We start from the raw sequence: 14,930 nt of genomic DNA on the forward strand, positions 1-14,930 counted from the left end.
CAATATGATTTTGATTTATATTCACCTTTTTCTAAACTTGAATTTATTGCATACTTACAAATAAAAATGATTTAAATTGAAAGTAGGAATCGACAAAACAATTACACCAAAACTTCATGTTTAAGGGTTCAAATTTAACCTTAAAACTTCCAAGATTGCAACAACAATAAGAAAAAAATCACCATTCAAAACAGGAAGTCCACTGACAGATTCAACCCGTTACAGGGAGAAAAAAAAACACCTGAAAGACCCGTTGTGTTGATAATTAATGTGAGCTGAATATTGATATATATTGATGTAATATGATAATGTTGTTCTCTGTTGGTTTAGCTCAAGGACACTTCAGGGCATATTTTGACTTGGGGCGACATTTCCAGGGCTCAGCTCAAAGAGGAGTAGTTATGACTGTAGCTGCTAAAAGCAAATTAATTGCAAGGAGACTCTCAACGCTCGGTGGAAACACGAGGATGTGTTTGCGTATTGACGCGTGTGTGCGTGTGTGCGTGTGTGTGTGTGTGTGCCTTAGGCTAATTAGTGGTGGCAGTACACACTGGGACAAGTAATGCACGAGGTGAGACACTTGTACACACTTTAAGTTTTATCTTAAATCCATTGACTTCATGTGTGTTTCTCCCTGTTCAGCACTCTGCACACACACACACACACACACACACACACACACACACACACACACACTCTTTTGACGACATTACATTGACTTGAATCGATCCTCTATACCACGGATGCCCTGACCTTAACGATAACCAGCTCGAGCTTAACACTTGACCTGAAGCTGACCTTGACCTCACCACAATGACAACACTTCAGTCAATGTTCCAGAGAGGAAGATAAAAGTCTCTAAATGACCTGCTGCCCTCCGATGAGTCCCATAACGGTCCATGAATCTCTGTAAACAGCCACACAATCATTACAGAGTTGAATAAGTTCCCATGTTGTTTTTGCTTCCTATCACATCACATGAGCGTCACTTTGATCACAACAGTTCGTCTGCCAATTCCTCCGCTTTGATCGGCTCAACAACATCAGGCTGGTTTCCATTTCCAACACCAGAGTTTGTTTTATGAAACCACAGAAGAAAATGAATCCAAGCCGCTGAAACTGCTTTTATTTACAGACCTTTCCCACCATGAAGTTGAGCTTCCAACTACAAACGAATTCCAGGTTAAGTTAGAGGGAAAAGAAATGTGTTTGACATGCAGATCATCCCAGAAATGTTCAGGGGATTTCTGTAAGTGTGAAAGCACTAAAACAAAAAAGCTTTTCCCCAAGTTACTTGTTAAAGGCATGACATTTATAAACATTGATAGAACAGATGTCAAATATATACCATCTAAATATAACGATAAGTATAATGCTCAATCTCAAAGAGAGTGAAGTCAAACTCCCTCTGGGCTCGTTGTTCTCAGCACTGTTTTCATAAGGGACGGAGCTGCGCTTCCTTCAGCTTGTCCAGACCCGAGCCCTGCAGCCCAAGGAGAAAGATAGATGGCCCCGCCCACTGGCAGAAGCTGAGTCTTGCAAACCGAATAAAGTACTTCTTTTGGTTATAGAAATATGAATCGAATCAGCTTTGGGCTGCATATCTGACCGTGGATCGGTTGTAGAAACTGCCGCTGTCGGAACGCTCTGGGGGGCGACGGGGAGGAGGGGAAGCAGTACGCCGAATGGTTTGACTTGTGCTAAATTGTGTCATCTACTGGAGATCATATATGCCATTTGAATTACAAGTTTAAAGTCTCTCATGGGGCACTGATGGCCTAGTGGTTAGTGCGTGCACCCCATGTACAGAGGCTTTAGCCCTCCAAGCGGGCAGCCCGGGTTTTAGTCAGACCTTCGCCTCCTTTCCTGCCTTTCATTCCTGCTTCTCTCCCTTTGATTCCTTACTCTATCCACACACATTCCTGTCCAAAAGAAGGAATAAAAGCCCCAAAAATAATGTCAAAAAGCTTTTCGGAATAGGAATAGGACAAGGTTCCCTCCACAGTAATAATAATTCCAATACCAACAACTTCAACTGTCCTTGTGACATGTTAAAAAGGAATGCACTTACAGTTAAGAATAAAACACAGAGTTCATGATCTGTTACAGGGTCAAATAATTGATTGTGGATAAAAACATTGCATAGTCACAAGAAGTTATACAGAGAGTGATTAAAAAGTATAAATAAGTTAAAATGCTTAAATATCAGTTTTACGTTAAAAGAAAAGGTTAAAGATGATGAAATATTTAATAGACATGATTTAGTTCATTCTTTATTGTTAAAAGTAAGATTTGTTGACGTGTATCTGTGATCTACTGACTTGTCTGAGTTAGGTTATCTGGGAGTGATTGCTTTTGTCTCCGCCCACATACCAGGAGAAATCGAGGTGTTTTCCTCATTACACTAAACGCTCTTGATGAGGAAACACAACTGAATCACTCTCGTGATTATTTCTCTCCTTATTCAGGGGTGTAGCATCCTGTATGGGTCAAACCCGAAGAGACAAAGATGGACACATCTGCTCTTAAGCATATGTTCAGAAACAATTGCAGAAAATACCTAAAACAAGCCCACAATGAAGACCATTTGTGTCAGGTCTTGGGAGACAAATGCATGTTGACGTGCAGCAAATGAAAAATCATACAAAAACAACACAGGGGGACAAAGAGCGGTGTGTTTGATGGATTCGTACTGCAATCCATCCTGCCACGCAGTGTTCCCACTATTTTACCGCCCCTCTAATTCCGTCCTCTGAGCGTGGATGGATGGCAAACGCACCAGAGCGACCCACACACCTTTCCTTCAACTCAACTGATCGTCAGCTCTCCTGCTATCGAAAATGAGAGACAGAGGAGGAGAAGGAATGGAAAGTTGCAGACGACAACAGAGAAATTAGAGTGCGGTAGGCAGAGTAGCGGAAATGAGAGGGCAGAGGAGGAGGAAGAAGAGGGGGAAAAAAACAGTGATTGAGTTGAATTGCGTTCCTGGCTTAGCTTCTGGGTGGAGGAGGAGAGCGAGTGATGTGGGGCTGAGTGGGGAGAAGGCTGGCAGCACTTCACACGGCTGCAGAAAATGACATCCTTGCTGCAGACAGACAGACAGCGCAGCGTCACATGTTGTTTTCTCCCCAGAAGAAGAGATTGTTCCTCCAGTGTGTGTTGTCATGACTGTCAAATACGTCTTATGAGGAATGGGCACTTACTTTTTCTTAGAAATTTGTGTTTTCATTCTGATACGTGGAGCAAAGATCGGGCAGAGTTGGAGAAAAAGGGTTTAAGATGGAAGCATCGAGAAGTCGTGTTTTTTTCAAAGTTTTCAAAGTTTTCAGAGTTTTCAAAGTGTTCCCAAAATTGGCAAGTTTGAACATCTCCAGCCCGAAGGCGACTGAGCAGTCTATAAAGAAGTGATTTGTATATGATAGTAATCTGCTTCTCCCCAAAAAGAAAGTGTAACAGCTGGCTGGATTATTTTCAGTGGAAATGTTTTCTATTCAAGGAAGTGCTTTGTTTTTGTACTATTGAAGGTGGGTGTGATGGATGATGGTAGATAGAAAGTGCAAAACCAGCAGTTACTGTATGGAGAAACATAACTGCTAATTTGACTTCCTCCTACTCCGAGTATTTTGATTGGACATGAGACATTCTATGAGTGCTGAGATCGAGAACATCACCGGGACTTTAACACGATGTGTATCACTTCGCTTCAGCCGTAAGTCAACATTACAGCAGACAGAGTTTGTCCTTGTTTATCCAGCTGGTAACTTTGAATCACAATACAGAATCTTATTTCACTTGCTGCATGTGATGAATTAAAACATACAATTAAATATACAAAAAATACACCAAGGCCCCGTGTCCAGCTAGCATCTTTTTTCAGTTGTTTTCAATGACTTGAGAGCTCCAAGCATTTTTTTCCAAGTGCTTCGAGGTGAAAATCTTTCAACTTTTCAGAAAGGCACAGTTGACGTTAACGACGCACCAGTTAATCATGTGGTTCAACGGTAGGAACTCGTCACCTTTGGCAACCAACAACACGGAGGAGAAGATGGCCTTTGCCATTTCAGTTCATCCAAAACGTTACGACATGTCAGACCAAAATCACCATATTAAGGACAGAAAGGTTCTGTGTGCGGGAGCAGATCGGACACCAGATGAGTTGTGAGTGTTTTTCTTTGGTCATCCTGCGAGCTGTTGTCAGTTATTATGTGATTTAAGACTCCTGCACACAACCGTTTTAGACACCCCTCTGTTTGCCAGGCAAATGGCAAACAAACCAGTGTTGCAACGATGGAAGCGAGCAAGAGAACTGGTTCAGGTATAACTGATTCTACCCGACCTAAAGGGCCTCTGCATAGCCTCTTCCATAGCTAGGATCAATATTGGAGATGCTTTTGAAAAATGGAGAGAGGTTAGAACGCTGAATGGTTTCAAGACCGATGCAGAGCTGGATAAACACTGAAGCTACAGTGTCCACAACTTGGCAACCTGTGTGCACATCGACTCAATGGAGGAGGGGGCGGGGGGAGACAGCTCTCTGCAATGTTTGGGGTTTGGACTGCAGTACCCATTTTAAACGCTAGGTGTCAGAGTTACATATTGCTCCTTTAAGAAGTGGAACTATAATCGATGTGACTATCTTCGGCTGATATTTAGAACATCACTCGGTCTTGTGAAATTGGTTAAGTATTTCTTTTTTTATTTTGTAAAGCCTGGCCGACACTAAAATGTAACATTTTATACAAACTTAGTGTAAATAAGTCGAATGAGAAATCGACCTCAACAATCAGTCCTTGGTGTTCTTACCACGCTTCTACATCTGCTCCAAGCATGTCGGGATATCTTGACAATAAAGTGTCAACATGATTATTGGGAGGTGGATGCAGTATTGAAATGGGATAGAGTGGGATTTACTGACTTGACACATTAGATGTTAACGATCAGACAGTGTCATGATCTGTGTGTGCTTCACCCTTTGATGCATAAACGTAATTTTCTGATCAGACTGACAGAGGGTCAACCCGAAATAAATGCCAAGGCCTCGTCGCTCTAAATGCCAATCTATGTTTGGCTTTAACACACACCAAGAAGGATCATTAACCTCCATTCAGCAGCGGATTGGCTGCATTGTTCAAAATTGAATCTACATCAATAGAGCTCTCTTTCACCCTCCAACCAGCCTTGGCAGAAACCGTCAATGTATTGATGAGTTCAGCTCTTCTGCAGGCTGCAGCCGTCTCAAGGAAACTACTTTTAAAAAATAAACTGAAAACACACAAACGGGCTTAATGCAACTACATTTACAGATGTAATAGACAAAAGTTATAGCTGTCAGGACGGGCTGCACAGTGATGCTCTGGTCTCAGGTATTAGTGTGGTCTTGACTACAACACTACATGTAACTGTATTGATAGAAACAGTTTATAAAATGGATTAAACAAACTTCATCACGGACCTTGTTCTTTTTTACCAACTTGCTTAAATATTTTAATATCTAAATCAAAAGCTTTGATTTATGGAGTATGGATATTTAAGGATACTCAAGTGGCCATATAAGGAACTGCAGTTTGGCCCTGGAGGATTCTGCTTGGCATATTAGCCAAAAAATAATATCACACTTTTGTTAGTCCACCTTTCCAGTGTAGTTACTGTGTAATTTTCCATTACTGTATTTTTTTATTTAACTGATGTAAATATGTGTGATTTTTAACTTCTATTTTTATTTTTAATAATTATATTCCCATCTCCTGTTTTCTTGAGCTGCTGTAACGCAAAAATTTCTCCCATGGGGGATCGATAAAGTTTATCTTTATCTTTATCTTTACCTTTACAGAATAAATGTTTCTCCAGTGCCCCTTTCCTTCTTCTGCCTCTTCTTCTTGAGAAGTAAATGTAGTTTTCTTTCTTGAAATTAAATTTGAAGTGTGTGAGTTAAAAACAATCACTTGATACAGTTAGCATGAACGTGAAAATATAATAGAGGGAATAGCTTTTTTATATTCCAGGCGTGTTTGATTCTGCTCTAAAGATGAGAATTTTGAGGGTGTATGGGGACTGACTCACTTTCAGAGTCAGCCCCAAGTGGCCATTTGAGGGAACTGCAGTTTATTGGCTGTAGCCGCTTTGGTTTTGGCCCAGGGGATTTCTGCTCGGTATATTAGCTACCAAAACAACCACACATCATAACATACATACATAAGATTGTTCTTTCTTTCTTGTTTTATCAATTACACATCAGAGTTTGTTTAAAAGCCCTCTCTCGCTCTCTCTCTCTCTCTCTCTCTCTCTCTCTCTCTCTCTCTCTCTCTCTCTGAGAAACTGGCATGGTGTGTTATTATTCCTGGTGGTGCTCCTCATCATGACTTGCATTAAAGATGCTCTGAGACAGCAGCTAAAACCTTTTCCACGCTTTGGTTTGGCACGCTGGGCGAGAGGGGAAAAGGGGAAGAAGAAAAAAAAAAAAGAGGGAGCAGAGTGAGGACGGGCACAGATAAGGGAAGGATGGAGAGAGTAAGAGCATGGGAAAGAGGAGGAGAGGAGGAGAATAAGAGAGGGGGAGGTGAGGGGAGAAGAGAGGAGGACAGGGGAAGGAAGGAAGGGGGGAAGATAAGCAGCAACAAGGAGGGAGGACATTGACTTTTTGATGTGCTTTAATAGAACATCTCACAACAAGGCCGGGAAGAAATAACTCAAAAAGCGCACACACACACACACACACACACACACACACACGCACACGCACACACACACACACAGCGCTGGCCACCCACATGACCACTGCTGACATTTTAATTAATACTGTCAGACTCCTTTTCTCTCGTCATACATATTGAATTGTGCAGCTGCCAAACATTCACAGATGTGACAGCAGCTGTGTTTCCATCTGAGTGTGTGTGTGTGTGTGTGTGTGTGTGTGTGTGTGTGTGTGTGTGTGTGTTGTTGTTTTTTCCATGCACGCTGGGAAACATCAAATCATAATGTGACTGGAAGGAGCACTTTATAACTAATTCAGTTAATGTCTTCACTCGCCTATTATGAAGCAATCAGTGATGGAAAGACATTTGTTGAGGGATGACAGAATGACAAGTTGTGGGTGTAAATATCTTTCAGAGATGTGTTTGTGATTACACACAACATGTTTACGTCGTGTTAAGTGGTGGATAGAAGTTTATTCACCCAAGTATCTAAAGGCCACTTTAGAGTGCGGTGTGTCCGGCTTCGTCTCTCTCTGATTGGCTGTTCGGAGGTTTCATTTATCTCCAGCTCTCGACACGGGTTCGAGAAAGCACATTGAGCATGCTCCTGTATGATACATGCTTTCACCCCTTTGACCTGGTGGTCAGCAGGTGTTATTAATTCATTACATACATGTCTTTACATTTTATTACTTTATATCATAGGGCTGTCAGTGTTGACTCTTTAATTGGCACAATCTAATCTATCCTCACAGGAGCTTTAAATCAAAAACAAGACTTTCCCTTAAAGGCAGAATATGTGATTTTTTCAGCAGATGTCACCCTTGAGCACCAGCATGAAACCAAAACAACTCACGCTGCATTGTTGTGTTAGCATGCTAATGCTAGTGATCTTTTATTATGCTGGTATCTTCACACTGCATGTAAATTTACCTGAAATGAGCGTGATCTAGAAACACAGTTAAGCAGTGAGTACAGTATGTTATTCTTCTTTTCTCTAGTCCCTCAATTAAACAACTTTTATACACGAGGGGAGGAGTCAGCCGGCCGTCCAGGCGATGTAAACAAAGTGAAGATAGGACTCTGAAAACTCTGAAAACATCACAGACAGTGGGACTCGGGTGTTACGCCCATTGTAGACAGTCATGACTCACAGAGTTATTTTCAGAGGATATACTTGACTTGAAATACTATAACATTTAAGTGTGAAAAATCGCAAATAAAGCCTTTAAGAGGAGAGAGAGAGAGAAGTTATTGTTGAGTTATTCAATTTTTCTAAGATTTATCTCGTCAGTAGGTTATTCAAAACCCTATCTGCCTTAACCTCACCAAAAAAACCTTCTGACTTTAGTACTTTAAAATTTAAATCAAACTGTATTAAGAAGTTTTTCATGTTAGTTTCATTGATGTCTGTATTTAATTTCCTCACATAAACGACATTCTGTGGCTTTAAGAGGCGTCTGTTGGAGCCCTGCCACCAGGCCTGTAAAGTCAGTAAAGTTGAAGTGTAGATATGAAGAGAAGAAACAGCTTCAACAGCTTCAGGGTCGTTTAGAGAGAAAAGAAGAGGGGAGGTCGACGAGCAGAGAGGAAGAAAGCAGAATGGAGAAGTCAGCGGGACACCTCTCATCGCGTCTGACCATCATCCACCCTCTTCCTGCTCCCCTCCTCTCTTCTGACCATGAAAGCCGTCCTGAAAGACTGTGACGGCGATCTGAAATGAGCGATTTTCATCTGACGCTTTGTGAGTTGAGCCCTCGGCCTCAAACATTCTCAGGAAAAGACACTTGAGACGGCGAGCGAGGTTCTAATTGGCATAGCGGGCTGTTATCTACGTACAGTTAAAACAGCCTGAGTTCAATCCAGCAACGCTCAGCGGGAGGCGAGATCTCTATCTATGCCTTTCATTCACAGCTTAATTCAATTGGAGGGCAATTATCGACGGCCCAAGGCTTCCAGATCGTCACCGGTTTTCTGTTCACATCAGGGAGTCCTGCCGTGTGGGATCCTCGTCGGCTGCACTGGCTGGTGTCTGCGTCGATGTGAAGCAGCAGAGCAGGTGACGGAAATTAGACAAGGCGACTTTCTCAGTCACAAAATCAAGATTGTAAAAGATTCTGAGGCTGCGTTGTTTACTGACGGATGAGGTTAGACACGTCTAACAGCAAGGAACTCAACCTTCTGTCCTTCAGAAACATCAAACTGACTCGTTCTTCTAGCGGATAGTTTCATACCAAGTCACTCAGTAGACACGTTCAAGTGCTGCACTTAAGCACAAGTCTGAATTACTTTGAATGTATTTAACCCCTCCTTACCTTTGACCCCTCTAGACTTTGGAGAACAAAATTTAACTAAAGACATTTGTTTTTACTTTTCAAAAGTTTCCTTTTGGACCTCAGACTTTGTTGAATTTGTTGCCTGATTCTCTCCAACTCTGCAAAACCTAAAATCTTAGCGAGTGTATTAGTCTAATGTGTAGTCAAAAAACGTCTCATTATGCTTAATATGAGTCACGTTCTCCTGACAAATATCCTATTTAAAGGTATTTGAGGTGAAAAATAAGGCCTTCATTTTTTGTAATGAGTTGAAATAGCAGCCAACACAGCACTCAGTGTACTTTACATTTTCTTAAAAAATAGATCTAGATCTTCCCTTACATTTAGCTTGCTTTATTATCAGCTATTTTGGCTCATTATGACCATTTCAGGCCTTTTCATTCGTTCGGGTCTTTTACCGTACTGGTCATGTGGAGGGGCCTGTCTTCTGAATGGGCGAGGGTTAGCCGCCCATCCAAAAGAAAAGTATAAAATAGTCCACCATCGGCACACAGCCATCATGCTTCCTTTGGACCGTCACACAGTCCCCCCAGCTTCCCCGTATTAATCTGTGGCTCTTTGGGGGGGCTGCAGACAGCTACGGTTTCACTAATACGTCCTGCACCTGTTAATTATGACCGGATCGCCATGGCAGCTAAAATTTTGGTTTCCATGGTGCGGATACACATTTTCAAATCACTTATCCTCGTCTCCATCGCTGCAAATAAACATCATTAATAAAGTGTACCGGCCTCTGTGGGAGGCAGAGGAGGAGAGCCTGAGCTTTAACACACAGCAACAGTTTGTTCACTAACAGAACAAAAGAATATATAAATGAAGTCAAGAAAAGAGAGGAGGGAGGGAGAGGTGAGTTACTGATGTTTAATTAATGTAGCTGATGAGTGAAAAGGTATGTTTTTCAGCAGTGGAAGGAATGAAGATAATATCAAACTGCCTTAAAATAACACCATTAAAATGATTAGAACTTGGGCGCAGGTGGCCTAGCGGTTAAGTTGCGCCCCATGCAATGGAGTCTTTAGTCCTCAAAGCAGTTGTCCCGGTTTTAAATCCGTCCTGTGGCTCCTTCCCTGCACGTCTTTCCCCACACTCTCTCTCTCTCTCTCTCTCCCATGTCCTACTCTTTTCACTTTCCGATCAAATAAAGGCATAAAAAGCCCCAAAATAAAGATTTAAAAAGATCAGAATTTAAATGTTTTTACAGAATCATGAATCCAGGTATCCTCCTCAGAATGGATTTTTTTCAGATTTGATATGACTAGATTATAATTCCTGATGAATTACGTTCATCATTTTTTGTTTACACCTCAATGTAGTGCTGAATTTAAAAACGTAATATTAAATTAAATTACAACTTTTAAAAGGGACTCTAAGAGTACTGTTTGATCATCTTAATAGTGTAAAAGTTTGTGTTTCTCAAATTAACTAATTCAAATCCATCATGCGTATTCCAACAAAAATCCTCTCTATGTGTTGTTGTTCCATCTATTAAAGTTGATAAATGTCTTGGTAGGGGGTTGCCAGTGCACGCAATTAAACAAAATGATCAATAAGTCTTCTCCAATGCATCAAAGCTTAAGAAGCAAGTTTTTTAAATTGCAAGAGAGCGTAAAAGTTGAAAGGTTTTCTGAGAGAAATACCCATGATGCAGCGCTGGTACCTAGTGGTTAGTGCATGCATCCCATGTACGAGGCTGTAGTCCTACAAGCGGGTGGGCCGCTTAATTCTGGGAGCTTCTTTTTTATAATCCATCATAGCTTATTAGTTTATTATGTTTTCTAAAGATAACCCTATACTGTGATGTTACTAGTTACCACATCGGCCATTTAATCCTTTGATGGAATTCTTTCTTGTAAAAGTGGATCAAGTACCAAAAATAAAAAGGCAGAAGTAAAGTACCATATATGTCCAAAGTTTAACCTCACAATCTTTATTTTATTTCCAAACACAGTGTGTATGAAGCCAGATTTGCAGACAGCACTGAAAACAGTTCTCTTCTGCAGAATTCCAGTCACTGTTCTGCAGCACTTGTCAGGATTCTGGATCCACAGTGGGTTTCCCATTTGGGCCTCTGCGATATCTAAAGCCTGAAATATGCAGCCGATGACTCTTGAGTTAACACATTGAGAGGAAAGTGGCAGAAGTTTGTGAATGTAGCTCCCAATTTAAGTCCACACGCGATGCCTCCTCTTCTTTCAGCTGCCGGCTCTCGCTAAAAATTTCAAAAGGTGAACTCCTCTTCCAGTCTCGGATCTCTTTGCTCTCAACCGACTGCTGAGCCGGCAAAACTTTACTTCTTCTTTGTTGAAACACACACACACACACAAGGGTAGTTCCATTGCATTTTGTCTCTGGAGCACAAAAAAGCAGTGAACAGCTCAACTCCCAAGACAATTGTGAAATAAACACATAAAAGCATCCAACCTGTTTCACTCAAATAAAGAAGTGGAGTTTCAAGCACTTCAGCGAGTCCCCGAAAACTCTCAAGGGGGAGAGCTCTCAGCCAATAAACAAACCACAGTTGTAATGATCGACAGCAGCAACACAAACATCTTCTGCACACAAACACAGCAAGCACGTTGTGAGCAGATGCAATGATGCAGAGACGCATTTCAAACAAGCGACAGCAAATAAGAGCTGATAATGAGATAACTGCCACGACCGCTAATGTCTGCTAAAATGTACATTGTTTGCAAGAAGACAAAGCAGCTTGAAGGAACTCTTGCAGAGACAGAAAGTACTGCAAGAAAAGATATTTACAAATTCTCTCAATTGACAGATCTGGCAGGTGATGATGCTCTTTTCAATTTGAAATAAAAAAGCACACCCAGAATCAGCGGAAAAACCAGCTAAAGAGATCAAGAAGCATGACTTACTTTGAGTATTCTTTGTTATCCTGGTCACAGCGAGAGTCCTTGTGTTTCTCCCAATCCTTGCCGTGTTTACACGTGGTCAGCAGGATAATATCTTCCCCGTTGTGGATGTGATACAGAGCGTTCCTCGTCTCAGAACCGATGCCCGTTAGGTATCGCTTCCCTTTGAAAACTAGCAGGTACTTCCTGGACAGTGGTGTGTTGTTGAGCGTCAGGTAACCCGCGCCTCCTCGTTTCAGAGGGTGATCCTTGGAGAACAGCGGGATGGAGACGTCAAAGTTTGGTCTGAAGTTCACCGAATCCGCGCTCGCTTTGGCTAGCATGGCCTGGCCCACCTCGAAGCCCAGATCCTCGGTGTAGTCTGGCCACGTGCCAGAGTAGAGGTTGAAGATGAGGTGGTTCCTGCCGTCGTTCCACGTCGGCAGGTTCTGGATGCGGAGCCTGACATTCTGCACGAACTGAGCCGAGAGCTGGTCCCTGTCCAACGTGTCCACTGCCAGCACGAACAGGCAGGCCCGCGACGGGTCCGTGGTGTGGAAGCGGGACCCCTCGATGGAGGTCAGGATCTTCTGGTAGGTCTCTGAGATCTCGTCCCCTCTCTGCGGAGGGTAGATGTAAACCCTGAAGCCCGACTGACAGCGAGAGAAGTCGAAGCAGGTTTCCATGCGGCAGCGTTTGTTCTTGTAGATGTTGTCGCGGATCGCACGGCGTTCACGGGGCGAGGTGTGCTGGTGATGGAGCTGAGGGCTGTCCTCCTGCACACACACACACGCAAAAAAAAAACACTATTAGGTTCATCTGTGCAAAGCATTCAAGCATTTTTAATTTTTTCTCCGAGACATTCCTCTTCTCCTTTTTGTTGTGAACAGCTGACAATATTTTAAATGTTACATCATGTCAGAAGCTGAAGGTTTTTCTCGCACCTCCATGGATTCTGACATCAGGTTTGATTGGGTTATTTCATGACTGAGCAGTTCATCAAAGCTTCTGAGAGGAACTTTTGCTTTGTGTTGATTTTGGCGCCCCCTGTGGACAAAGTTTATTTTATTTCCATGTGTTTTTCTGTTGTAATTTCCCCCTTGACTAATTTCAACAGTCAGATGTATGACTCACTTTGAGTCTTTTCTGTGTAAAATGTAAATAAAATCTGTTTGCTGCAGCATCGTGTTAATCTGACTGACTAACCTCCAGGCGGCGGTTTCAGACATTTAACATAACTTTATAAAAAAGAGGTATGTTGTCACTGATGGTTTTATTTGCCTTTTGGAGGTCATAATATACATCAGTGTTCATTTCAGTCTGTTTCATAAACAGCTAAAAACTCCTCCCATGAGCTTTAACTTGTCACTAAAGTCCGTGAAACGCTTTTCAACTAAAAAAAAATTCAGGAGAAGCTGTAGAGGAACAAGAAAAACTGTTTATAACTCCTGTAAAAAGAGCTGATAAAATAAATAGATCCTTGAATGATATTTTGTCTTCTAAGAGTTGTACATCATAAGTCAGTATTAAGTGGAATAAACATTAAAAGCCAAATCAATTTGATCGTAAACCTCTTGAATTTTACGACGTCTAGACATTAGGAAATGAACAAAAGCAGTACAAGAATATAAATAAAACAACGTACAATTAGTCATGAATGAATAAATATTATATGGCTTAAAATGCAGTCGTGAAAATGTAACAGAATCATAAAAATGTATGGTGTCAGTGATGCTGAAACAGATTCTCTCTGAGCTGTTTGCTGAGTCAGGGAGGCATTTCTAATGATTTAGATTAAAAAAAACAAGCAACTTAACTTTCACATAACCTTTAATGATTTTAAAAATAATGGCAATTCAATATTTGTAATATTTGAAGATATTGTTTTCTATTTAAAATTATTTACACTTTCACAACTTCTACACCGACATTTAGAGCATCATTATAATTTTGCCAGTTTTGCCTCCTCCTTGGACCCTGACGCAGAGTTTTATTGTTTTGTTGCATGACTGAGCTGCAGCAGCTCTGACAACCATCCATCATGAGACGATGAGCAGTGATCTCTGATTCCCCTGAAGCAGCCATTCTCCTAAAAGCATCCCGGCCTGTGACCTTTAAAGGCATAGCATGTGTACTCGTGTCCCCTTGTCACTGGTTGCATGATATCTGGCTTTACAAAGTAAGAAAAAGACAGACCCCACATGGTCCACGGACTGCAGGTAATTCAGGACGGCTGATCAAAAAGTTGCAAGAACAGAATTTGGGCAGATTAGTTTGCAGGATCGACTCAGGACAGGTGGAGGGAAGTCTCCAAAAATAAAATCCATTTACTTGTCTGCCACACTTTTCGGATTTCGGAGGCTGTGCACTGATTTGTTTCATGCACTGCAATCTTGAATTACAATTTTCTTGCTAGCTGCTTATTTTAAATATACTCTATTTATTCTCGAGGGTAAATTCTGGTTCACACTCTGTTCCTAAGAGACTAACAAACACAAAGGCCTGAAACAGACACATGCACAAACAGGACGTGTGGACCTGCGGTAATGAAAAGAGACGGCAGAGTGGGGCTGCTGCACAGGGGGAGGGGGAGGGTGTCAGAGCGGTTGGGGGTTTCGGTGCCTTGCTGAAGGGCACTCGGGAAGTGACCCGGCACCTCTCCAGCAACCACACCAACTTCCATAGTTTTGGTCCGTACCTAGATTTCAACCAGGTTCCCTTCAAGTCCCCACAGACTGAGATTTACTGCCGCTCCTACTTGACTATATATCTGCTGCACTCTGTAAGTACACACTTTTATTGGAAATATATAGTTAAGGTGTGTTCAAGGATATTTATTGTACAACTAATATTTAACCGTTTTGAATGTAGAGTGTATTCTTTCAAACTCCTACAGCGAGGAGGTCCGCTTTTTGTCATGGGAAGAGGAGAGGCAGTCATAAGTGACTCCGTATGTTTGATTAACTTTGAGAGATCAAAATGAATGCATTTCCATGATATGAGACATTTAGGAGGATGTTTCAATAGCTAAAGACCCTGTGATAACATTCCTC

General features: G+C 41.8%; 2 protein-coding genes across 2 annotated transcripts in view; both read right to left on the reverse strand.

The window, feature by feature from the left end:
• The window catches only part of c15h1orf131 (chromosome 15 C1orf131 homolog), a 282,944-nt gene that overhangs the window by 220,191 nt on the left and 47,823 nt on the right, over nt 1-14,930 (reverse strand). The gene's annotated exons all lie outside the window — the stretch shown is intronic.
• The window catches only part of LOC109986428 (exostosin-1), a 183,690-nt gene that overhangs the window by 165,150 nt on the left and 3,610 nt on the right, over nt 1-14,930 (reverse strand). Inside the window, exon 3 of the mRNA XM_065963908.1 lies at nt 11,902-12,653. Within this exon, the coding sequence (XP_065819980.1) occupies nt 11,902-12,653 (752 nt within the window). The remainder of the gene's footprint in view (nt 1-11,901; nt 12,654-14,930) is intronic.

Source organism: Labrus bergylta, chromosome 15 (genome assembly GCF_963930695.1).
Source record: "Labrus bergylta chromosome 15, fLabBer1.1, whole genome shotgun sequence".
NCBI lineage: Eukaryota > Metazoa > Chordata > Actinopteri > Labriformes > Labridae > Labrus > Labrus bergylta.